The sequence below is a fragment of the Typopeltis vanoorti genome, chromosome 23 (genome assembly GCF_054136105.1).
Source record: "Typopeltis vanoorti isolate ZY-2024b chromosome 23, IOZ_Tvanoo_1.0, whole genome shotgun sequence".
NCBI classification, from domain to species: Eukaryota; Metazoa; Arthropoda; class Arachnida; order Uropygi; family Thelyphonidae; genus Typopeltis; species Typopeltis vanoorti.
This window is the reverse complement of record NC_143571.1, coordinates 91143483-91170094: the sequence shown is the minus strand read 5'-3', so window position 1 is coordinate 91170094 and position 26612 is coordinate 91143483. Positions and strand designations below refer to the sequence as shown.

Genomic DNA, 26612 nt, shown 5'->3' with positions numbered 1-26612 from the left:
TTTGTTTCTGATGATTCCTTTTATTCGGCATTCATTTTTGATATCACTGTTTAATACTGGAATCAGGAAGCGGTTTTATATCTTGTTTCGTAGGCATTTTCCTTTTTTTTTGTCGTTTTAGACATCTTGATTTAAATCGGCGTTTTGCGATCTCCACAAAGTGGTCAGAATTTAATTCATTCTTGATATACTTTTACATGTAGGATTAACTCGACTTAAAATTTACAATTACTAATCAATACTCGATTGACGTCCTCGACTTGACAATCATATTCGTGTATTTCTTTATGATTAAGTGTTGAGTTCATTATTCTCACAGTAGTATAAATTACACAATCTCACAGCTCGTATCCATTACGATTATGAAGATATCTACACCAAATTTAACGACGTTTGTTTTGCTTTTTTTTCTCTTTCTTATTCTTGCGTTTAAATCTTCTGCAGTTAATAAATAAATACTTTATTCCTTTTATCCGGGATTTGCTTTTAAAAATGCATTATTTTCTTTTTTTTTCCCACTTCTGAAGCACAAGCATCGATCATTACTGTGTGGCTTCTTAATGTTTTGATTCCAATTTCTAATTTTTTATGTTAATCGTAATAATGTACAATATTTTCCTTCATAATTTTATGAATCATAATCATAATATCCCCTTCACTCATTCTACTTTTTTTTACTCCCCGGTAGATTTTTATTATTTGCTTCTTTTCTACTTTTCTACTTTTTTTCTTTTCTTTGTTTCTATTATTACATATTTTCATGCTTGCTTGCTTGGTTCAGTTGATCATCCAGTTCGTCTTCTTTACATAAATTCATCTTACATTACATGTTACAATTTCATTATGTGCTTCTTTTTCAATTTCGTTCACCCCTTCCCAAATCGTGGTCTTTTCCCTAATAATTCGTCCCACTTTTCTTTGGTTGAGACGCGAAAATAATTCTATTCTACTTTCCCTAGGATGGGTTACCAGGGCTGCTGCTGAGGATGTTGGAATTTTATAGCGTCTAAAGTGGGTTGCTGGCTTCTCATCCGTACCTTTAGAACAGGGTGGACCACGAGAAGAGGAGGTTAGCATTTGCACAGAAAGATTATACTGCGAATCCCCCTTCACGCCTAACAATTTCCTAATAATGCAAATTTATCCATTTACTGCAATTATACATAGTTCTTGGGGATACCCATTAGGAACTTCATGGCGTGTTTACGGAAGGTTGTCATTCAACAAACTTATCATGCCAGTATGCTCCATAGAAATAAATGAAAACTGTGTGTGCATGTGTTCAATTATGGTATTTTTTCCCCCATTCAGCATCGTATCATATATCTTTAGAGGATTTTATGAGTCAATGATATTCAGTTTCATTTAGTTTATCTAGAAGAAAAGCACCCAAATAGCACATTCAACATTCAATCTCATATAAATATGACTTTTATTTCCCCGAAAAACAAATACGAGTCTAATTACTTGGCTTATTGTAAAGGAATTCTGCTTGATGTTAAGACCTAAAGAATATGCTGTGCGGCTGTCACATAAAAAAATGGTCGTTGGGTTCTTTTGGATTACGAAAACAACTAAAGCTAAAGCTAAGAGTGGTTCGTCTGTAAATTGTACGTTTTTCTGGTCTGTTTTTTGCGGGGTAAAAAAAATCCGGCTTTTCTGGAACGAAAACCCTTCTGTGTTTGAAACCAGTTAACTCACCTGCAGCGCTATAAAGGCGTTCTACACAACTTCTTACCCACTCCGGAAATGATTTGAGACACCTTTCGGTGATTTTTTTTAATGAAAAGAATAGACGACGATAGACGAACTCAACGCAGTTTGTTTCAAACTCGTGTTTTTTCTTGGAACCCAGAAACCTTTTCAAGGATTCCGAATTACAAAACCAAATATGGAATTTTTTCAATTTCCTTTAGCCTCCAATAAGGAGAACTGCCGTGCCACACGGGAGAAGAATTTGGTCTACCACCTAAAGACACTTTCGAGCCAGAAGGCAGGAGGTTGGATTCCTGCTGTGCAATTAGATTTGAGAATGCAAACACACTGCCCGCTTTGTTAGGAAAGATAATATTTTACATTTCTCTTCTAAAATATCACACGAAACAACTTGCGTCGGTGACTCGAAATTATATAACCGAACACTAGTTAGTAATTTTTCAAAAATGCAAGTTTTTTTCCCCTTGAGGAAAAGAGAGAAATTCTGCTTCACGGGATGTTTATCGCATTTCTAACACATCGGTTAAAGACGGCTTCATTGGTTGGAATTTAAAACGAAAAATCCAAATGGAGCTCTTTAAAGCCTTAATTGTGAGAGTAATGCATAAAAATCAATGTGAAAATTTAATTATTCTGAATCTGAAGGGTGAAAGCAGTGCAAATGTGGCAATTCCCACTAATAATCTCCTTCAATTCATAATGATTTGCAGTGTTTGAAATTTCACGATTCCTTCTCAAAATGAACTGAATCACTAAAAATGTTGCCGACATCTCATCGAATTTGTGCGGACATGAATCAAAATATTCTAAACATTAATCATTCTTTTATGATTTAATTCATCATAATTTTTTCTAATATTTTAGTTCTCTAACAACCTACTGAAGCACCATTAGGAAGAGAGTATTTTGGGGAAATAATGGAGTTATTGAACTAACAAAATTGTTAAAATTATCGAACTTTTATTTCCTTTTCTCCCTTTTTCTTTAATTTCAGAAGTGTGAATTTATTTTGCGTTTGTTTAGGAGTGATTACTGTTCGTGAAATGAAGCTACGGTGGATTAAAATTAAACTGATCAAGCCGGAAGCTATTTTGATATTTAATTTCTAAGCTTTATAACTTGGAAGAATTGAGTTATTGTCGAGTTAGTGATGACTGAAGACGAGTCTTCAAGGCATTTATTGAATCGTTTCCAAAGTGGTATGGTCGACGTTAAATTCCATAACACGCCGTCTTTCTATACGCCTGTATGTTGTATTCTTTAATAAAGACGTCAGAGGGAAGACTGTTCCCCAGTACCGCAGTAGCAGGGATGAAGGAGGAGGAAATGAAACTTGTTCTGTGGGTTTCAAGGTGTACTGTGAAATTATTGATGCTGTTTCCGATGAACATTTTCCATGGAAATATTTATAGAATATACACGTCACAGATACCAAGCGTCTATATGAAAGTGAGGGGAGTGAGTTGGTGAGAGATGTGGGTCATTTATCAGTCTAATTGCTCTCCTCTGTATTGAGTGAAACATTTTAGGGGAGCTTTTAGGAGTCCCACTCCAAATGTGAGAGCAGTACTCGATAGCTGGACGGATTTGTGACTTGTATAGTGTTAACAGCTGTTTAGAGGTAAAGTAGCGTCTTGAGCGAAAGAGAAAACCTAGTTTTGTGGAAACTGAGGATGCAATGGTTGTGATGTGTTTATGCCAGGAGAGGCTGGATGTCATGGTAATTCCGAGAAGCGAAATCTCATCTTGTCTGGGAATTTGAGTGTTATCAAAACAATGTTGGGGGAAAATGGTTCTTTTTTGTGAGAAATAAGACAGAACTGGGTTTTACTAGTGTTGAAATTTACGAAGTTATATGAGCCCCATTTGAAGATGACTTGGAGATCATAATTATGAGCAGTGGTGGTTGATGTTCTGTGGGTCGAAGTGAGTTGGGTAGAGTAGTGTTTGTCAAATGAGAGGGAGGAGTGTAATGTGCTGTCGTCTGCAAAACTGTGTATTGGGTTACAGGTCAACTGAGGTAGGTCATCGATACATAGAAGGAAGACGGTCGGTGAGAGAACTAAACCTTGTGGGACCCCAGCATTAGTTGGTGGTGAGAGGATAGGGAGCTGTCTACCATCACACATAGTGTTCGTCCAGACAGGAAGCTGGCAATCCATCTGCAGAAGTCCTGAGACAGTCAAAATGATGGGAGATTGCTTAATAAGCCTTGTTGCGGGACCCGGTCAAAGATTTTAGAGATATCAAGTGCAACTACTTGGGATTCGCCGAATTTCTCCATGGCATTTTACCAGCGATGGGTGATGTATGCGAGTAGATCTCCTATTGATCGGTTTCGATGGAATCCGTACTGGTGATCGCTTAATAGTTGGGTACCTTCGAGGTAGAGTATGAGTTGAGAGTTTATGGTTTTCTCCATCACTTTAGATAGTGAAGTGAGTGAAATAGGGCGGTAGTTAGATGGTAGTGATTTATCACCCTTTTGAGGAATGGGTTGAATGTGGTCCAGTTTCCATGCTTTGGGATATATATACCAGTGGAGTAAGAGAGTGCGTACAGACGGCATAGGATAGGAGTCAGTTCTGTTGTGCAGACCTTCAGGACAACTGGAGGAATACCATCAGGACCAGGAGACTTTTTTGTGTCTAAATTACACAACAGGTTTATATCTTTTTTGGCAAAAGGATACAGGGGCATTGCATGTTGAGTAGTTGGAATGACTGGAGGGCATTTGCCATTGTCAGTTACGTGTGCATTGGAGGCAAAGTGTGAGGCCATGAGGTTAGCTTTTTAATGTGGGTAATGTTGCAATTGATCCATCTGGGTATGATAGAGGTGGGAGTAGTGTAGGGCAGAAGTTACAACCAATTGCCTTGACAAGAGACAAAAGGCATGGCTGCCATTTGGACAGCCTGCAAGCTTCGGGCATTTTACGTGTTCAAATTCTGTTTTTGAGCATTGATAATTTTCTTGCATCTGTTTCGGGCTTCAGTATAGGCGTTGAAGGAGGATGGGATTCTTGATTTGAGTCAGTTATGGTAGTATGCCTGACTTTTCATTTGTACCGCATTGGCACATCTTTTGGAGAAACAGGGTTTAGTTCGGGGACGGCAGTTCAGAGAGAGTAGTGTGGAGAATGTATGTTTCCATTCCAGTGGAGATTACTTTGGTGATACGTTCGGTGCATATGTTTCGAATGGAAGACCGGAAACAATAATCCAACCATGAGAATGGAGCATAGTAGTCTCGGAGGCTGCCCCATTTGGCACTGTTATAATGCCAGACTACACTTGTGTGGGAGTGACTGTGTAAGCGTTGTTGCATGGGGAAGGAGATGAGCATAGGTTGTGGTCAGAATTATCCAGGAGTTATCTCACTATGTTCACTACATATTTGGAGGGATCATCAGTAAGGAAGAGATCTAGGATATTTGGTGATGATCGGCAAGAAAGAATGGTGTAACATGGATTTCATGAGAGACCTGCGCCATTCATTCATCCCAGGTTTGTAAATTTATGTTTCTTTTCCCACATTTGCTTCTCATAGAAGAGTCTCAAAAGAGCAAAATAGAGAACAGGTTTAGTGTCTACACGAATCCTTATCTCCACGAACTGTCTTTATAAAGTTAGCAACACAAAATTACTGCTTCGGGTTATCTCTGCACTTCCACGGAAACCACATAAAGCTATAACACTTTTAATTTAAAAGTAAGGTTCAAAAATAACTAAAATGAGCATTTTTGTCTTAATATATATTATAGATTATCACAGTACATGCAAGGAAGGTTGTTATTACTATAAATTAAAACTCAATTTAACAATTAAAACTGTTTGTAAATATAAAACTCTGAAATCAAGAAAAACTGACGTGACACATTTCTTTCTGGTTTTCTTTTTTAAGGAAACTTTAAATACAAGCTGATCATATCCCTAATGAAGACATTCACATATCACACTTTATTTGATTATTTCAAAAGGAGGCATCGTGTAAATGAGATATAACTCGGAGTATAAAACTGAGGTTCTTTTGTACCGCTGGGATGATGATGCGCAGTTGATTATTCCTTGCAGATTCCTTGAGTGAGGATTGACTGAGGTTCTGTATGATCCTTCACGCAACGCAATCCTTTGGCGCAAGCTCTCGCTGGAATGATTGAGCACCCCTCATTGATGCACTGGAAAACATAACCAGACATTCAGAAATAAATAAAAGCATCCAATACTCACATTGACTTATTTCACTGATTCGTATCAACAGAAAAATCAACTGATTGCTTTCTGTTAATAAATATACTACAGCTTTAATAAATGAACAAATAATTGTTAATACTTAATAGTTTATAACGAGGTCATAATTAATACTAGTAATAATAAACTAAAACTTAAAAAAGTAAGTTTTTACAACATTGAACGTTCTTAATATTGTAAAAAGAACGTTATCAAGTTTTGGTATTCTTCATTGTTTATTGTGGCTTATGTTCGACAGGAAATAACCCTGCAAGACGGTTTGTTTTCTTCCCTAAGATTAGGTATGATCCGATGAATATAAAGATCACTTGGATTAATCTTTGTTCTTAAAGAGATATCCTATTTTTGATTTCTGTTCGTTCAAATTCACGGTTTTAAATCTGTAACAGAAACGCTTTGTTGTTGATAATAACTGAGAATATTACCTGATAGCAAACTGTGCAGCATCCACAGCTTCCGGAAAACGACCCACACTTGCAGTCTACTTCACGACACTCGAAATCATCGCATATGAGGCCCTCGCAGAGCAGCGGACTGACGCTCAGGACGCTGAAAAACAATATCAAATGAACAGTTAACGTTATCCACCTGTGAACAGAAATATCTTCGTCCATGTAATATTAGACATGGGAGCTAATAATAATGACCAGCTGAAGAGAGCTATTGAGCTCCTCCCTCTTTGGTATGGGGACTAAGTTTTCGGTTGATCGATAAGCAACCTCATAGACAGGTGTAGAAATTAATGAATCTATCGGTAACATTAAATTGCAGAATAAATATTCATTAACTCGTGTGTATAAAGATAAATATCTGGTTTTGATAACAAGAAATACAAATTTTTTTGTTCCTGTTGGATTCCAATGACCAAATAAGAAACAGATTCTAAAGAAATGAAATAACTGCTACGCAATAAATTAAGAAGGCTTCCCTAATAGATATCGGTGAGTGAAAGTAAATCAAAGTGGAAGTTCTTCGGCCCAGCGCATGAATTGTACTGTTTTTTTTTATATATATTCGAAACAGCGAGGTAATTATCGTGTGTCTAATGGATTGAGCACCTTGTGAGAGCTTTCTTGAGCACTTGAACACTTTTTGTTTATTTTAATTTTGAGAACAGAAAGTAATCAGACAAAACCGATCAGACTCGATGACTATTATGAAGGATCGAGTCTCAGATTTTTTTTTCCCTTTTCGCTGAAAAATTGTCGTCTTTTGTGGCGATATTTCGGAAACCATCATTCCAGATTGATTCATGATGAATCAATATTCGTCAATAAAATACTGTGAAAGAATTATTGCCTTTCAAAAAGATTGGACGTCTCAATAAACATAATTCCACATTATAATTGGACTTTATATAGTTTCTATATTCAGCATGAAACTCTTTGAGTTTCTTATTCGGCTATGAAACAATATGGGATTTAATATCCCTTAACTTAAATAAGTTCATGTCGCCGAATTGAAGCCTTTGGCTCTTCATATAATTAATAATTCGACATTTCGGTAAAATCCTTTGTTTCCAAGTTTCACCAAACCGTGATGCTCATTTCTGACTTATTTCCGAATCATGGCGCATGTCAAACAGTGCTCGGATAATAGTAATACCTTCTTAATCAGCTAACGTAAGCCAAACAGTTATCTCTCTGAACAGGATCAAGCATGCAGGACATTTCCTATTCCATCTTGATCCTTAACTTCCTTATCGGATCTCGCATTGGCGTTATATGAAAGGGGAAAGAGGCTGGGGAGAAATTTTTTCGACTTTCTTTCGACTTAGCTCTTAAGCTAAAAAACAACTTCAACAATATTCATTTATAATTAACTTTAAAAAATAAGAAAAAAACATAAACAATCTCTTTACTCGGAGTAAAGAGTTATTTATGCTTTGCTCATCTGAGTAAACTTAAACTCAACTGTCAAGCAAACTGCATTTCTTTATTGAAAATCCTTTTGAATAGTAACAGCGCGTTCGACACTGTTATGAATGCTTGAGTGCGATAGGTGGAACCGTTGCTCGTGGAATGCTTCAAATTCAACTAAGAGCAGTGAACGTTTTTTTCTAAATCGACAGCTTCACTCAGTTTTGGGCTTTTAAATCAGACTGCGTAGTGTGAACCAAAGTAGTTATATTTCATTGGGCATTCCCTCGTTGAAATCTCGCCAACATTCATCTACTGCTTTGCGACGTGATGACATTTGCGTCGGACAAATACGAAATAGGCATTCTGTTCCCCACCCTTTTCCAATTTTCACATTGAAGTCTCTAATCCATACGTTTTCTTATTTCCAGGTTTTTGATCTTTCTATCTTTGAGGTGCCCTTCATTTAGAATAAGATGAAATCTATAGAATTTTTCAACAGCGCTTTAAATCTATCTCACGTTTAGGAGATGCCTTTTCATTGAAAAACCAGTCTAAGATGGACAGTTATACCTGTACCATTACATTACTCTGGCAGAAGAATAATGATGATGATGAGGAGGAGCACTCTGACCAGCTTGGAACTGAGCCACCATCTGCCTTTCCGTGGTGTATTTCTGCGATGTTGTGCTTGTGAAATTAACGTGGATCTAAGTTGAATCCGTGGTCAGCATTGCTAAATTAGATGAGAGGCTTTTAGTTTTGCAGCTGGCAATTCAATATTTGTATCTTTTTATTGAGAAATGCTTGGAGTAAAGCGTAACGGTAATTCCATGGAAAAGGTTTGTTCCCCACCACTTCACCCCCGCCTGATAATACACCTAGTTTGAACTAACCTTCCCGTTTCAGAGTTGGCGTAATGAATCCTCAATGCGAATAAGAGGTCGCATTGTAGACACGGAATGTCACTTAATTCCATACCAGCAGGTCGATTAAGTCTGTTGTCCAAATTGATACAAATTTTTATGTTGAAGGATTGACAGAGGCATTTGAGTCGATTACATTTTCGATTTTATTTAGCGTATGAAGATACAACGGCCGTGAGTCCCCGTTACGTTTGCGATCAAATCGGCAAAACTGAGTTCCAGTGGGAAAAACAGCAGATCTTTTATCATTACTATTCCGATCACGGTTTAAGTATTTCACCTTATGATCCTGGGCTTCCTTAATCCCTCGCTCAGAGTATGCATAAGCCACTTTTATAATCCAGTTTCTTCCAATCTGAATAGACGGTAATAATTTACGTAGCTTGAATTCCTTCAAGTTTGTTACTTATTGCGAATGTTCCGAAATTCTATTTATTGTTTCTTTCCTTATTCGATCAGGTAGAACTGTTTCAAAGACATTGAATATGTATCGAAGTAAATTTAAGTATTTACTTTTAAAAGCTACTGAATAAATCATATATTTTGTTTAATTTTGAAAACTTGATTTTTTCTAGAGGTTCCTTTAATGAAAAATATAGTGTGCTTATTTTTTTTCGAGAAAGAATATTTTCCTGACTAAGGAACACCTAATTTTTCTTCCGATTGTAGGCGAAATATTTTTCACAATCACTGTAGTACCTTCAAAGCAACATCCCCCTACTCACAATCGGAGCAAGTGCTGCTATGAATATATACTGGAAAGAGCATTTACTGTGCTCGTATCTTTTTCATGCATTCTATCAAGAGATTAAGAACCATCGTAACTTCACTCTTCTCAGAAATTTAAGATCTCCTTACATAACACTTGCGTGTTCCTAGAACTTGAACACGAGAAAACAGACATTTATAAATAGAGAATGTGTGTGTGTGTGTGTGTGTGTGTGTGTGTGTGTGTGTGTGTGTGTGTGTGTGTGTGTGAGAGAGAGAGAGAGAGAGAGAGAGAGAGAGAGAGATACTTCTCAATATTATAACGAATTATAAAAGAATAAACGACCTAATGGTTTTTTGAGTTTAATAAAAAGCTATTAGCCTTGTCTTTAAAAAAAGTCAATAATAGCCAGGGCAATTTAATACATAGAAATATATTAAATATACATATGAGTAAAGGTTTTAACGTACTCCATAATTTCTACTTCAAATTTAAGATTAAATTACAGCAAATTGTCCCTCACTGTTTTATACTGAACATTAATGGAAAACCCTCCTGCTTTTTCTGCTTCGTAAATGCCCCTGAATGTATCTGTTGGTGCACCGCTTTGGTGGAGCAACGAATTCGGGTCATCTTTTAAATGCTGACTTACCCTTGTGTTTTTTTTGTTTAAGCGAAACGCATTTCTTTCCATGCTGTCTGTATTCCATGCTGTATAGCTATCTATCTATCCATGCTTTACATTCTTCATTCAGTAGTCTTCCATGCATATTTATATTGTTTTTTTATATAAAAAATACCCTACATAGAGAAATTTCAAAACTGAAATTAGTATTTGTTTCCTTTATTTGTTTAAAAAATTTCGTTTTAAAAATTTCTTTTTTCACTGCAACATTGAGACAAAGTTCATTGAGAGACAAATCACAGTCTCTCAATGATTCCACAGCGTGTTTAAAACACGCTGTGGAATCCCCCCCCCCTCACACACTGCAAGCTTAGAAAAAAGAAGTTGGGAGGTCATTGATGTTTGCTTTTGCATTCGGAGTGCATGTGTGCTTTTTTAATTCTAAATCTATCCGCACTTGTGTGGAGAGAAAAAAAGAAGTATATTGAGAAGAGATTCGTAGTAAAACTTAATTGGATCTATCTCGTTGAAAGATTACTATAAAAAAAAACAGTTCAATGACTCAGGCGTACTCAGTTCCTAAAGTTAGTTGAACGGCTGTATTATGAAAGAGTTTAACCTACCTTCATCTAATTTCTGTTTATTTTGATAATGATGCATACATTACATACATAAGTAAATAAGTAAAATACATAAGTAAATTACATAAAGCTTCAAGTGTGCTGCTCATTCCATAACAAATGGACAAAACCTATTGCTTTGGACGGCAGACTCCTGATTTGTTGATGTCGAGGCCTGGTTCGTTGGGATCTTTTATACACGTCAGTCCTTCTGCACACGGATATGGGGGAATCTGGGAACACACTTCATTCTCGCACTAGAAAATGCAAACACATATTCAGAATTCGCACATCTTGTATTATTGAAAAATTCAACAATCTTCAATCGCGACGACTATGATTGACCTACCTTGAAGCAATAGTTGCAGCACCCGCAACTACCTGAGTAGGAGCCACACTTGCAGTCTTCCTTAGGACAATCAGCATCGTCGCATGTCACACCCCGACAGTTGGGGGGACTAACACAGAGAACACTGAAAAAAATGACACGAAACAATTAATTACTCGTTATCCCGAAATGTGAATTAAAACGTTGAGGCTTGAAACGATTGTTCAGTGGGACCTCCCACCCCCTGTGTTGCTCCTTCATCGTTAAACATGGGCGTGATTAATGTAATTAATAGTAATTATAATTAATTAATAGGTATTTCAGTGAAAGAAAATTGCAAACCAAAGCTTATGCTATAATGTAATGCCACGGGTCATACTCTCAGAATCAGAAGCCATCTTTCTAGACAGTAGATCAATTTGAATATTAATCACAAGTTATGGGAAAAGTACTACATTAAATGGTATTTTATTATGTATATACTGCAGTTTGGGTAAAAAGAAATTACACAGAAATATTGCATTTTCCTAATTAAAGATTATTTGCATTATCTGCCATGTAAGATGAGTCCTGGAACTCACAGTTCAGTAGTGACGACACCCTTTTGACTGAACAATCCGGGTCGAATTCCATCTAGTAGACAGAAAACATAAAGACTTTTCAACCATTATAAGAGGATTAGAAGGTCTCATGAGGTGGCCGCAGTGTTTTTCTTCAGAAAACTTTTTTTCCACTCCTTCAAAACAGACAATCCCACCATCAGACCACACGCAGTTAACTGTCGACAAACGTATTCATCGTGGAAGTAATTCCAAACAACAATACAACAAAACCAGGCGTGTTTACGGAGTCTTGTTTCAACATCACCGTTAAAGTGTTTTGCGGTGGAAATTTCCAATCCATCTAGGATTGATAAAACAATTTCACCAATGGATAATTACTTGTTTCTCTGCTAATTTATTTAAGGAGTTGGAAATCCTGTGTGAGATTTAACTTTCGGCTGCCTGAAGAATAACCAATAAAGATGCTTGCTTTTGAATCCTTGCAAATGTTGGCGAAGAAATGCTGCGGCTAGCAAGTATTCGTTACTGCATGACCCATAGATATTTCTCCTTGCAAATAGCTAAAGATGAAATTTTTAGTGATGCACATCTCAAGTGCTTTGCATCAATATGGAAGTGCAGGGATTTCCAACAGAAATTCGATCCCCTCCCAAAAAAATAAAAAATAAAAACAGCAGGATTACGCAAAATACAGAACAAAATTAATTATCTCAGGCTCTGCCCTGGCGTCATCACTACATAACCAACAAATAAAATTCAACATCCACAGTCAGCCATGCAATGAATCCTTGGAAAATTTTCAAACTGGCTTAGGAACAAAAACTTAAGAACTTGTTTATCATTTGCTTTTTGATATGAAAATCAATTGTATGTGTGTGTGTGTGCCCTGCGCTACACTTTTATCCTGCCAGAAAAACATACGCAATTTATAGGCATCAGATATTACAGAAATAAGGGTGAAGCACCCTGTTGTCTTGCTCTTATGGTCTGCTCATACGAGAAAGACAGGATACGATGGAATGTTCTAAACTGACCCATCACATTTCATCTTTAGCTCATTACATGGCGATCTTCATCCCATTTGCGAGTGGGAAAACTGGGAAAACTGAGATAACCGAAACTGAACGGAACCGGGAGAAGTTTTCTCAGAGAAACTCAGGATATTCCATCTCAAAGTAAACACACCGTGAAGAAAGCATACATGCAACTGGTAAACAAATGTCCATCGAGTGGCCAGTCTATTGGATACATTCGTCATCCATGGAATCCCCTCCCCTGCTTCATCAGAGGCGGAGTCTCGTGTCCTGAAACAAACACACAACGCTGCTCTGATGTTCTATATAAAGCAGGTAGACATATATCGAGAGAAGTACGTTTGAATCGAATTAAACTTAGAATGGATGTTATTCAAGTGACTGAGCACTGGATGATAGTCAATACCTGAGACATAAATATGTGTCACAAGAATCTGGCAGTCTGCTTTTAATTCTTCGCTTGCAAGTGTCGAGAATGGTCCGACAACGAGACAACATGCAGGAAAAAGTTCTGTAGCTGGACACGTGTTGATACGAGAGATAGACAGAGGGCTACAGGAGTCCCACAATCTAACAGACTGTCACAATCGGCCAAATGGCAGTGAAATGCAAAACCAGTCTGCAAAGGCGCACATCATTGGCAGCTGTCAAGTAATTGGATATACCAAGAATTGGATACACCACTAGTTTCAAAACAACCAGCTGCGGTAGTACAGTTGACACAGAAACAACTCCGGAATCTTCAATAAAATGAAAAGGTAGTATCAACAAAAACAAAAATCCCAATTTCATTTGTTCCACACCGACTGCCAAGACAGCGTACGTCCAATGCAGCAAGAATCGGTCTACATCTTGGGTTGAGTAGAAATACTGCAAGCCAATGTGAGAGTTGCTTTCTTGGCAAACTTAGTGCAGGAAGCCCCCCCACCTCTCTCTCTCTCTCTCTCTCTCTCTCTCTCTCTCTCTCTCTCTCTCTCTCTCTATATATATATATATATATATATATATATATATATATATATATATATATATATATATATATATATATAGAGAGAGAGAGAGAGAGAGAGAGAGAGAGTAATTTACAGTCGAATATTATGGCTTTATAATTGTATAGCTTTAGAGTGTGTCAATGTTAATTTAAGTGTCTTTTATTATCTTTCTATGTTCTTATCGCTGAAGAAGTCATTCTTGACGAAACATGTTGCGTTTTTTCAAATAAATGTCATTGTGTCATAATTCTCGGGTTTAAGTCAGTTAATTTAGAAAAATGAATATATATATATATATATATATATATATATATATATATATATATATATATATATATATATATATATATATATATATATATATATATACCGCATTCGTGAAAACCACTTCTATTCATTACGAGATTTTTAATTAGAGTTCTCTTTGGTTTGCCTTGTGTTATTAATCCGCTCCTGCTTGTTGCTCATCCCGAATATTCTGAAAGAAAATTCAAAATCTCTTTGAGGAATAGTAATTAAATCGGCAGACCTGCGGAGCAGAATCAAGAAATAATTTGGGTAGGCAGAAGTGAGGAACTTAATTAGGTACCGGAATGTTAAGGAATTCCCATGAATGAATTACTGTGGAATTAAGTTAGAAAATAAATGAGTTGAATGAGGGGAAAAAGTACAAAACTTTTATCAAAAAATCGTATTAAAACTGGAAGCGGTCGCGCTGCTTGTGAAGGAAGAATGGGGATTGCACTCACCTGTACACGCAGACAGTGACGAGGAAGGCGATGAGCATCCACTTCATGATTTCGTTTCGGAGAAGTCTGTAAGAACAACAAAACGATGCTGTGAGTTCGACTTTAAATATACTAACCGACGCAGATAGCAAACCTGTTTGCGGGGAACGTGATAACGGCACACTTTCTGAGAGAAAGAGGCGAAGGACATCGCGGAAAGGTGTTATGTCACCTGAGCGATGCTGCAACGTTTCTAAACAGGCCTTCACTTTAATATTTTGCAAGATTTAATAACCAACAGAATTTTTGCGAGACGTTTTCGTTCAGATTTTCCTGATTTAGGAACACAACACGGTTCGCTATTTCCTGGTAATTAAATTTGCTGTTGGTGCACGCAAACAAACAAGTTTCAATGTTTAATGAAAGTTGACGCAGTAACCTCCAAATTATTTTTATGAATGTTTATTCTTTTCATATGACAGAGAATGGTAGTGAAATAAAAGTTCGTGTGTATTTGGAGATCATTCGAGGAAAACTAAAGCATCAGTTAAAACATTATGCTGTCCAAATAAATAAAAAGACAATGATAGCAATAAAAAGACAAAGACGATGGAAATAGGCAGAAACATTGAAAACCTTAACTGTATCCTGAATGGCGAGCTTTTAGAAAAAGTGAAACATTTCAGCTACTTAGGCACAATTTTTAGTGAAGATATCAAATTAAATATGGAAATAGATAAGTGAATAAACAAAGCTAGCATGGTGGTAAGCTGGATAAATAAATTTATATGAAATAAGAAAGAAATTAGTCAATTTCTTTAAATTAGCTGTATTTTCTTTAAATTAAAGCATTTTAAAATCAATTTCTTTAAATGAGCTGTATACAGACAGTATCCAAACCAATTTTAACTGAACTGAAGAAAAAAAAGCACTTGATCATAGACTAGAGACGCAGATATGAGAAAATTATTAGGATTCTCATCTGACAAAGGTTGGGGAAACTGAACAGATGGCATCAATGCAATATGATATTAAAAACGAGGATATTAGGAAAGAACTTGACTTTGTTAGCATTCAGAAATGCGTTAGCGGAGCTAATCTCAGGTGGTATGGTCACTTGAAGGGAATGGGAGAGGAAAGATTCGCAAAACAGGAGTTCTTTGCAAGGATGGCAGAAAAAAGACTCAGCAGAAGACCAAGATATAGGTGGACTGACACAATAAAAACTGCACTTAGAAGACAAAAACGTAAGATCTGATAATGTTGGAGTCTTGAAAAGTAACAGATTGATTTGTAGGAAAATTATTGATCTGAAGTTAGTAATGGTGTAACTTTTTCATGTAATGCTATCATAATTATCCTGTACACCACCCCGACCGAGAATAGACATCAGAAATTTGATGGCGATGACGGTGATATTGAAAATCAAGTGATATTGAGAAAAAGGGAAATCAGAGAACGTAAAGAATAAAAAAGTAACGTACATGGAATCATTGACATTTGAACAGGATAAAATTCCGATAATGATATGATGATGATAATACGTTACAGAAAGAAACAAAAAGAAAATGACAGTAGTACAGTATATGTGAGGGAGGTGTATAATGAAGTTCCGTATAGACGTAATCCTACGAAAAGGTATGGAACGCTATCTGCATTTTCAGAAAAATTGATGCGTTTTCCTGCAAATGCAACTATGCGATGTGTCAGTTCACTCAAAAGTCCTGTCGATTTTATATGCCGATCGATGAGAACGCAGAACGAACTGATGGAAGTGAGGTTCGAACAGGGGCGATTATGTTCAATACTTGTTGTATTTGCTCTTCTCTGATTTGAGGGGAACCTTCGATCTTCTGCATGATACAGAACAACTCAGCTTCAGTTGAAAAGCTGTTATTAACGGTTTTAAGTGAGAAATGAAAACAGGTTTTTTTCGATCACATTGTGCGCCTTACATCTGAGCGACTGTTATTTAAGTGTAGTTATTTAAGAGATACTTGAATGACAGGTTTAAGTATCTCTTAAATAAGAGTTGTCTTTAAATTAACACGACAAATCTCAAGAGATAAATAATATTATTTATTTAAAGCCATACATTTCAGTATGAATATTAGAGATCATCATCAGTTCGCGTTGTTTTTTGTAATAGTTAATTACAATGATTTGAAAAGGAAAAGTTTTACATTATCCATAAAACAAAGCAATGGTATAACTAAGGAAATATTGCAATATTAATAATTCATTAGTTTTATAGAATATTGGTTTGTGATTAAAATAAGACTTTCCCATATCGTTGTTAGGGAGAGGCAGTCGTTTCGATTTATGTCCGGAAGATAAGTAAGGCATCGGCTCTTCTTTTTAAACGAGCGTTTAAATTTATACGGACATCTATGAAGTAAGCGGTTCTCGGATCATAGGATGTTGTGGTCGGTATCTACTGCGTGCTGTCAAGCCAGATTTTTCAGATTTACTCTTGACAATAGAAGGCTGGTATTTCTGTACTCTCTTTTCTACAGAGAGCCAAGTTTGTCCAAAGTAAAAACGATGACATTCACAATGAACTTAGTGGACATGAGGGAAAACTAGAGGAGACCATGATGATAATTTGTTGGTAGGAAGAAAAGTAGCTACTAAACTGCATTTCTAAAGAATTCTGGAAATGGGTTCTGAGATACCAGAAATGTATGGGATTGGAACTCGACGTACTGTTTCCTTTTTATTTGAGCTAGGATTACAGGAATTAAAAAGATGTTGCGTGGTCGGTCCTTTCTGAGCAGCCAGTGAGTTTCATATATCGTTTGATGTTTAAGAGTTTTGCTGTAATAGTTGAAGTGTAGAACAAATAGTACATGCAAGTGGCCTCATGCTATTTGTTTAATCACACATCAATATTTTTAAATAGCTAATGAATTATCAAGATTGCAATATTCCCTTATTTATACCATTGCGTTGTTTTATGTTTAACATCACGCGGTTCTTACTTTTTTTCAACTCATCTATTGTTCGCGTTCTATTTTGTAATGAACTCTAGTGGCCACTGATGATGGCCTGTAAACAGGCTGAAATATGACGTTAAATAAATAGTATTACTTATCTCTTGTGCGTTTGTCGTTTTATGTTAAAGCCATACAGTATAAACATGTAAGAAATCGAGAAAACAGCATCACTGTTCTTGCCTACTGCATGTAGATACTGTTCCAGTAAAGCATATGTTTAGGCAGTTAGAGAAATCCATGGATGTAGATTTGTTTCTTTCATACTTTTAACTTATCATCCTCATTATTTTTTTACGAATTAATATCTAATTGCTGTTTTTATTTGTACGTAGTTTGCTGTGTTCAAATCTTCACCCTCCAGATAAAGGTTGTTTAATTGACCATAAATTCTTTAATCTCGGCTGAACAGTGATTGTGGATCGAAATATTTGCTTAACGAGTTCGGGTGAGATCAACTTTCAAGGACACCTTCAAACTAATGTTTTACCTTGATTCACGACATGCAGCCTTAGTAAAACACTTGAGGCATTTTTAAACGTGGATCGATAATATGAGGAAATGCAATAAATTTAAAACAAAAAGAATGCGACAAAATGACTGATTTGAGTGTTTGGGCACACAGATAGACAAGAACTAAGTTCAAACAATAACCACGGGAATTACTTAACATTTTGTCGTCGTTTCTCTCTCTCTTTCTCTGTCTCTCTGTTTGTGCAGAATACTTCAAGCGGCTAATTATAATAACTGCTTAATAGTACAAAGTATTTTGGGACGCCAAAATTTCCAATCGATATGAAATCTATTCCAGCTGAGAAACAATCTTGCTTAATAATAACTATAAGTACGGTACAGCGAGAAAAAAAAAAAAAAAACAGTACCGAACTTCGACACCCCCATTCAGTGCAGGCGCTATGAGATATGTCGTTCGAGTGCGTGCACATTAATAGAAGGGCAAGTGTAGAGACGTTTACTATTGAGCATCATTTTCGTACATGCAGAGTTGGTAATAAAGCAAATGGTCCAAGACTACAACATGTTTGTCAGCAGTTTGTTCATCGTTTCTGTAAGCATGCCTAAGCAATAACAGAATAATTGGGCCTTACTTCATTGAAGAGGGTGGTGTAACCGTGACCTTGAATAGCGAACGTTACATCGAAAATGTGTTGATTCCGTTCACCCAGGATTTACATAGGATGTATCGTGCAAAAAAACATTCCATTTCGTGCAGAGATATTTCGACAGGACGGAGCAACCTGTCACACATCACGTGGTTCTAGAGCCTATCATCAGAATACTTCCCCGGGAGACTCATTCTGAGGTTCATGGAATTCCCGTACCCTTCACGTTTTCCTGATCTCACATCGCTTGATGCCCTCGTTTAGAGTATGTTAGAGGGATGAGTATTCCACCAGGACCCTACTTCAAACCTCGATGAACTGAGGAATACAATTACACGGTCATCATCAACATCATCATTCTCAGCCATTGTCAATCCCACTGCTGGATGAAGGCCTTTGCAAGATTACTCCAAAACTGTTTGTCCATGGCTCTCCTTTCCCATGTCACTCCTGCAAATCTCATGATATCATCAATCCACCGTGATTTAGGTCGGCGTAGTGGATTGTGAATCCAATCCAGTAGATCGATGATGGACAAAGGAACAGTAGTTCCTTTGTCCATCGTCGATCTTGTCTTCGAGCAATATGCCCAGCCTATTGTCACTTCAGCTGTTTCACTTATGATGTCAGAGACTTTGATTTGGTTTCTTATTCACGTATTCCTTTTGTGATCCAGTCTTGTGATACCAGCATACTTCTTTCCATACTAAATTGTGTTGTTCCTAATTTCTGAATTTCCTTTGCATTTAGTGTCCATGTTTCACAGCCATATGTCAGTATAGGAAGAATACACTAGTTAAAAACTTTTCTCCTTGGGCATAATGGATGGTAGTTGGCTTTTGAATATTGAATGTAATTTTCCAAATGCTTTCCACCAAGCATCGTGCGCCTTTTAATTTCGTCCATGATATTTTGCTCCATTGATATCTGTTGTCCTAAGTATACGTAATGATCTACTTGTTTAATTTCCACATTATTGCTTTTTATTATTTCTCGTTGGACATAGCTATTGAACATAACTTGGGTCGTCTTTAGGTTTATCTTTAGGCCAGCTGTTTCGCTAGCAATTTGGAGTTCACGGATACGAGTCTGTAGTTCATATGCAGTTGAAGTAAAGATAACTATGTCATCTGCAAGCGTAAATGGCTTAAATAACTTCCATTTATCTTCAGACCTTTCCCTTCCCAATTAAGAAGTTTGAATATTGCTTCTATGCACGCTGTGAATAATTTTGGAAAAAAATTTTTCAACCTGTATTATAACTCTCTGTATTTCCACAGTAGAGATGTTCCCACTAAAATGAATTGCTGCTGTGGCATTGCTATATGCTGATTTGATGGCCCAATGTATGGCTCATTCACTTGTTGGTTTGGTTTCGTAATGCTTTAAGTATTGCCCAAGTTTTAAGTGAATCAAAGGCTTTCTCTTAGTCAATAAAACCAAGACATAGTGGTAATTGATATTCATTACACCGTTCAATAATCTGCTGTACAACTTGAATATGGTCCACTTTACTAAAGCCCCTTTGAAAGCCTACCTGTATCGTGTAAAATTACATGATATGTAATTTACACGTATATCCCAACCCTTGTTCTCCACTATGACAGAGAACCTTCGCATGCGCTAGAAAACCTGTCTTGAAAGACAAGGCGTCCATTTCGAGCACGTAACCTACCATCGTTAATGTTTTATGCGACTGATATTTCACCGATAGTTGTAGATGTACATATCATCATGCTTGAACGTACATTTCTTTGTTAATAAATCCGTTTACTCCATAACATAGATCGTTGTAGTTATTTAGTAGTTTTTTTTTGCCCCATACCATATTTTATAAACAAAATGGATCGATTATAAAATGGAATCCACCCGCATAATTTTTTTAAAAAAATCAGCTCTTTCTGCACGTCAAAATTCTTACAAGCGGGCCTGGTGGACCGAGTTCTTAGCTCATTCGCTCTCCAATCAAGAGGCTGCGGGTTCGAATCCCGCCTAGGGTATGTTTGTTTGTTGTTGTCTTTATACGTTCATTCATACAAGTACACACACATCTCTCAAGATGGACTGGGTCACCAGCCAAAGCTTAGTTATTGTCAAATTATAAAATTTTATGCCAGTTAGAAAAGAAAATGTTTAAAAAAAAAAAAAAAATCAGCTAACGCCTTTTTATTCCCGTATATACGGGAGTAGGCGAGGCCATTTAGCCCTATCTAACTTTTGGAGACTGAGTGGGCAGTTCAATCTCCACTGGTACCCAATCAGAGACAGATGGCCCAAGGCTATCACTAATTAAGCGGTACGCAGTGAAGAGAGACGGCTCAAATGTGCCGCCATCTCGTGGTCTCTAACCCTAACACAATATATTTAATGTCTGAAATAATGTGGGTTCTACGGTCGATTTTCTTGAGTTTACAGGACGAAAGACCCGAGTTTCCGGGAGGAAAAACCTGCTTGCCCGTGCCAGAGATCGACTAACTTGGGAACCGGTCGAAAAAATGCTTAGAAAACTTTCCTCTAGTCGCCGACTAGACTCGAAACCAAGACTTCCTTCGTGCGGCCTAGCGCGGTGGTGTGCAAACGCCACATCCACTGAGCTACACAGGCTCTTGAAAAGAAAGAAAATGTATATTATGGAAAAAATTAGCAACAGCCAAAATTCTTTTACTTGTACATTTAACTATTACAATATTACGTACTGGAGTGGAGATCCACTTTTGCCCTTGTTTTAAGAAGGCAGCCCATGAGACCCGGTTTAATATGCAAGAATGGTGAAAAAGGAAGCAGTGAATGAAATAACGTTTTCTCTCTCTCGCTGTTGTAAAATCTTTTCGAGAAGGCTACGATCTTCTAGAATGCCCTTCAGATTATTGTATCATTGACTTCACTGAGTGAAGTGAATGCAATTATAAGATGCTCCCCTCTTGTGGCGGTCCCCATTTCATATGCAAAGCAATTAAACGTGTCGTGATAATTAGGAATGGAATTGTGCGTGGCCCTTACTATTCGGGTGATGGAATATCATTACTTAAAACTGGTAAAAGAACTACGTGCGTGCGCTCTCTCATCCTTCTCGCACGCGCGCACACACATACACAAAAATATCCAACTTAAAATACGAAGAACATAAGTAGGCATAATACTAGCAATTAAAGAGCAGCAGAGTTATCACTTATATATTCTTTTTGCCTTGTAGAGTTCGTAATGATTATATAGTCTTAGCTGTTAATCACTTTTTATTAGTCAACACGTGCAACAGACAAACGAGATGATGTGCAAATAGACTAAATATTTTTTTTTTTTTTAAAAAAAAGAGTTCAAGTTTTATGTGAAATTTGAAAAGTAATGTGTTTAGCCTTCTTGAAAGGAAGTTTAAAAACGAAACGTGTGTATACCCTGCCGAAGCACGTGTTCACTCAGTAAAATTCCGGCTGTCATAAATAAATACTCAAATTTCTAATTAAACTAATAATAACAATTAAATTCGAAAATACAATAAATTAGATAATAAAAATTAAAATGCAATATTCCTATTTTAGTGAATAATAATCCTTTTGATATGAGTTTTAATTTAATCGAAATTATAAATTACAGAGGAATGAAGAAACGCTCTCGGCCGTAAGAAGTTCTCCAAAACGCAGAACCAACACAGCCACACACTCTTGCACAAAATCAGAAAGCAACCTTACCTTTGGGTGACCGTTGACAATTGTCGTCACAAACAGACCAGCGCTTAAGTATCGTTCTGGTGATCACGTGGTTGCCTTCGCTTTTTCAAGGATTTTTCACTTATCTCAATACAGATGTTCGGTCAGACTTTTCAGCATTGATAGCACAAAACTGATACGTTTATATTTCTCGCAAAACAACCAGATATTTATTGAACCCTCAATACCGGCACGTGCTCTCTTTGCGCCATCTGTTGTGTACGTGATTTCAAAATTAAATTCGATGAAATCACGTCTACAAACATGGTATTGATATCAGTGCATCCTACGGATGGATCCGGTAAGGGACCGTTCCCTCCTTCATGCAAAGGAAGTTGTGGCTCGACACCTGTTCCTCTGTTTACTTAGGGAAGGAAGTGGAAACGCGGTCTGTAAATGCGAGTTTCCATGACTTGCGCCAACCTCGATGATGGGATGCAGCGGGCAAAAGCCTCCGATCCCCGACAAACAGCGTATGGGAATCCCACGGTAAAGCTCATCGCAGTTTAGGACTTGTTACAGTTGTCTTCTCTTAAAAAAATAATAAAATAGATGATTTGCACCAGCTGGCCTGGCACCACAACAACTTCAGTTAATGGTATTCTTAAATGGCAAATGCGACGTGTGAAGTACAAAGCAGAGTTCTTGGCATATCGAAGTGTTAGCTAATCAATCGTACTAATGTGATATGCCTGAGTAGTGCTACGAAAGTATCATTGAAAGAGACGCGGATGTTTTTATCAGGGGTGAATGCTGGTCTTGAAATTCACGCTTGCTCTTGTTATCATTCAGGGAGTGAGAGGTGTGATTAAAGTCTGATTAACGAAATAATGAATTACTGACCATTTAAAACTTATATTTAGAAATTTATGTACATTTAATCACACAAATACATTTATTTTACAAATGATATTCTATCTTTTTCAATTTAGCTACTTCAATACAAATTCTACCCTACGGTTCTTCTTTACGAACTGGTCAATAACATCGTCATAAAAAGTTGGTTGTAACTTAATTTTCCCAAGCAACACGCACACTTATAAAGGCTGACTGAAGCTCACTGGCTAGAGCTACGTTGACTGCGTATGGCCTGTGTTTAAGCAACAGAGTGATACGACGTGAAATGGCTATGCGCGCGCATGAAATTACAGTGTTGCTGCGAGGACCTGGAACCGAACAAGCCAAGGTAGCTTTGACTAGACGAGCAAGCATCGGCCTTCGATACACAACGCAAAGCTCAATTATTGCCGCGCAAGCTTAAAACGTCTTCTGTCTACAAAAATAAAAGCCTAAATGGAATGCTTATAAATGCATGCATTTATTAACAAATAAATAGGCTTCTTTCTCAAGTAATGAGCTTGCGCAGCAAGTATGGAAAATTCGCTCCTGGTTTTTATCTATTTCGATATTCTTACAGTGCTGCAAATTCTCTTACAGCAAGTTGCGTGTAATCTTCAGCGCAGTTAAGGTTATCTCTGAGCTAATAATCTCTTAAAAGTTATTTGAAGAATCAAATATCTTGTAAGGCTTAAGTCACTAAAGTGAGTTTCAAAAAATTCGCTTGTGTTTAGGTACCCCAATGGACTTGTCCGTCATGATATAACTTCGTCATAATGCTATCTCACTGCTATCTTATCTCTAATTGACAAGTTCTTTTAAAGGTTTTTTCGCATTCTAGGCGGTATTCGAATCTAGTTCTATCGAAGGTAAGGGATAAATGCCTCCCGATCCTCACTACTACCTTAAGGAGGCGAACGGCCTTCATTAAATGCTTCAATCAATTGCTGCACTCAGGAAGTGCTGTTTCTCCGTATAAGCCTTCTCAGAGGATGAAGATCTCGTTCCTGGCGGACAGTATTTGAACCACAGGTATGCTTCATAGTCAGGCAATATGGGTTCCACTGAGTAAACAATGGTATATCACCTTTTGAGAAGCCGGTCATCATTGCTGTTAACAAAATTGTGGCTCCAGCCAGATGGGCACCAACAATAAGCCCTTTATCGAACTCCAAATGATCCTTTGTTTTTGACATTGCGATCGACACTATTGACGATTACTGATCAGAATCACTCTTAAATAGTTGCCTAGAACACTTGATGAAGCACGTGACCAAGTATTTTGCATATACGCTGCGTAAGTGACGTTTACATGCATCTGCTTAAAAGTTTCTAATTCTGCGGCTGTGATTTTGAAGTGGAATATGTAAAGAGAAAAAATAATTGGAATATTGCTCCTATTCGATAAATAACTCATCGTATTTGCTTATGAAGTATTTATTTATTTCTACTAATATTCGCTTCATGCTATGAAAAAAAAAAAATAGAGGATTCTTGGAAAAGAATTTAATATCATTAAAGACGATATGTTATTACTGAAGTTATTCAAAATGCATTTTATGTGTTGTTGATTTAATGTAACCTAATGCAAATGTCAAAATAATTTTAATCGCTGAATAACGGTTTTAAATAGTTCAAAACTTACGGGTGCTCCTAAACAATCAAGCGTGGTATGCTATATTGAACTCAATGCTATGTTTCTGTAAAGAGAGAGAGAGAAAGAATTTCATCACGAAGCTGGACTGTTGCTTAGACATGGCAGACACACACGATGTTTTCGGCATATTTTGCAAATTTTAGCGTGTGGGAGTTTGATGTATTGTTTATATATATTTATATTGGAAAATGTGCTCAAACATTGTAGGCTACGCCCTAATTTTCATTTTTACGGATTAGGTCGTGGCCTACTACTTCTCCGTTTCACCTACATTGGTTTCCGGTCATCGAAAGCTGCGTCTACTCAGATGAATTAACATGCGAAAAAAAAAAAAAAGAGCACCTAGTTTAAAATCCTAAATTCGTCATTTGTTACATCGAACCTACACATGAAACTGTTGCAAAATCAATTGCACAGCCTTGCAGTATGAAGGTAAGAATAAGAATACGATCTATAAATAGAGGAAGCCCATTTTGTATCAACTGGCAGAACCACATTCCTTGTTGGATGATCCCTTACATTCTTCCTGAACATTCGAGAATTACTGAAAATCTTAAAAATTAGTAGGGAAATCATAAAACCATAAAAGCCTTATCTAGATAACAAAATAAATATAAAAAAGAGTGCTGAATGGATCGATTATCCTTTTTTTTTTTTGTCCTGCAAAAAGCATACAAGTCCTTTAAGTCACTAATGAAGCATGAAACAGAAAATTATTCCCAATCCTTCCTGAGTGATCTACAGGTCTTATTTGCTTTCAGGAAATTAGTGCATTTTATTTAATTAATTGTTATAACTTTTAAGGAAACCGAATTATTATCATTATTGCTTGGTCTCTCCATGGAGTCCCAAGACTCATCTCTGGCAGCCACTAAAGAATCCACTCAGCAATCCTCGAAATCCATTCCACATTTAAATTAATTTTTGGTTGTAAATATTCATGTTAATACCACCCATGTATGGCTCTCAGCCTGTAGTAATCAGTATGCAATCAGTATTAGGCTGTAATCTGTAGGCGAATCGGTTGAGTTCGAAATCCAGCTTAGAGACCAAACACGGAACTTTTTCGAGCCGTAAGGCCTTCAAGAACAAGTGGTGGTAGTGGTGGCCAGATTCTGGCCGATGTCACTCATTCCTGAACACATTCATAAAGCATCTATACCATGAGTGTAAATCTAACTCGCAGGTTCTTGGTTGGAGAGAGGGGAGGGTGGTATCCCCTCTGTTAACAAAGCCACCGAACTGCAATACTTTGCGTTTTCTTTCTGTCATAGTATAAGCGATATCTCGCTTTTTTCAGTTCTTAAAATAATGTAACATTTTCGAAATTTTAGATGATCCCCTCCAGTCTCACAAAGTGTTAGAAATCTCAACACGCCCACTTCGTGTTGAAATAATATAATAATTCACAAAATCATAATTTAAGGGGGAGGAATGGATACGTTATGAGGTTTCAGGGCAGTTCGTCATTACTTTTCTCGTCCAGTAGGACATTTCGTCCAATCCTATTTCGTCCATTCTAATTCGTCCAATGCTATTTGTCCTATAAAAAAATTGGACGAAATTACCTGAAAGCACCTCAAACCCGTTATGTAAATATCAGCAATTTGTCTCTAAAATTTGAAAATAAATTTGATCAAATAAATTTAATAATCACATTTAGCAAATGTGAATAATCTGACTCCCTTTACTTCTGAAAGGGACTAAACGGAGCTCCCTCAGCTCTAACTAAATTCTGAAGGGAGAAGGGCTGCCAGTCTCCCTTCAATGTAATGAGTGCAAGTTATCATTGAGTAAAGTTTGCTTTCAGGAGTCGCAATACGCGTGTCATCTGCTGCGACGTCGTATCCCTAAATCATGTCACTCGTATTATTCGTGGGACTTTTTGTCTTGAATAGAGTGAGTTTTCTGCATCTGACAAACGGAACTTTGAATTCGTTTTTCGAATTA

At 37.0% G+C, this 26612-nt stretch overlaps 2 protein-coding genes across 5 annotated transcripts in view; one reads left to right on the top strand and one right to left on the bottom strand.

Annotated features, from left to right (window-relative positions):
* The window catches only part of LOC150094054 (insulin-like growth factor-binding protein-like 1), a 74144-nt gene that overhangs the window by 531 nt on the left and 47001 nt on the right, over window positions 1-26612 (top strand). The gene's annotated exons all lie outside the window — the stretch shown is intronic.
* LOC150094056 (8.6 kDa transglutaminase substrate-like) lies at window positions 5167-22493 on the bottom strand. Of its 3 annotated transcripts, none has more exons than XM_090412896.1 (4): window positions 22151-22493; window positions 14372-14437; window positions 6392-6515; window positions 5167-5893 (listed from the first exon to the last, which is right to left on the bottom strand). In XM_090412896.1, exons 2-4 carry the CDS (start codon window positions 14416-14418, stop codon window positions 5777-5779), a joined length of 288 nt encoding a protein of 95 aa, XP_090269022.1. In that variant the 5' UTR covers window positions 14419-14437; window positions 22151-22493; the 3' UTR covers window positions 5167-5776. The 3 variants fall into 3 exon arrangements, with proteins under 3 accessions (XP_090269022.1, XP_090269021.1, XP_090269020.1); XM_090412895.1 differs by lacking the exons at window positions 5167-5893; window positions 6392-6515 and adding exons at window positions 10710-10962; window positions 11055-11178 and having other exon boundaries at window positions 22151-22387; XM_090412894.1 differs by lacking the exons at window positions 5167-5893; window positions 6392-6515; window positions 14372-14437; window positions 22151-22493 and adding exons at window positions 10710-10962; window positions 11055-11178; window positions 13037-13447.

Bases quoted from the DNA above. Each gene is read 5' to 3' on its own strand.
- LOC150094056 (XM_090412894.1), bottom strand. From the start codon at position 13,128: ATGTTGTCTCGTTGTCGGACCATTCTCGACACTTGCAAGCGAAGAATT. The intron at 11,179-13,036 runs GTATTGACTATC...CATTTTTTTCAG, and splicing joins GACACATATTTATGTCTCAG to TGTTCTCTGTGTTAGTCCCC. The intron at 10,963-11,054 runs GTAGGTCAATCA...TGCATTTTCTAG, and splicing joins GCTGCAACTATTGCTTCAAG to TGCGAGAATGAAGTGTGTTC.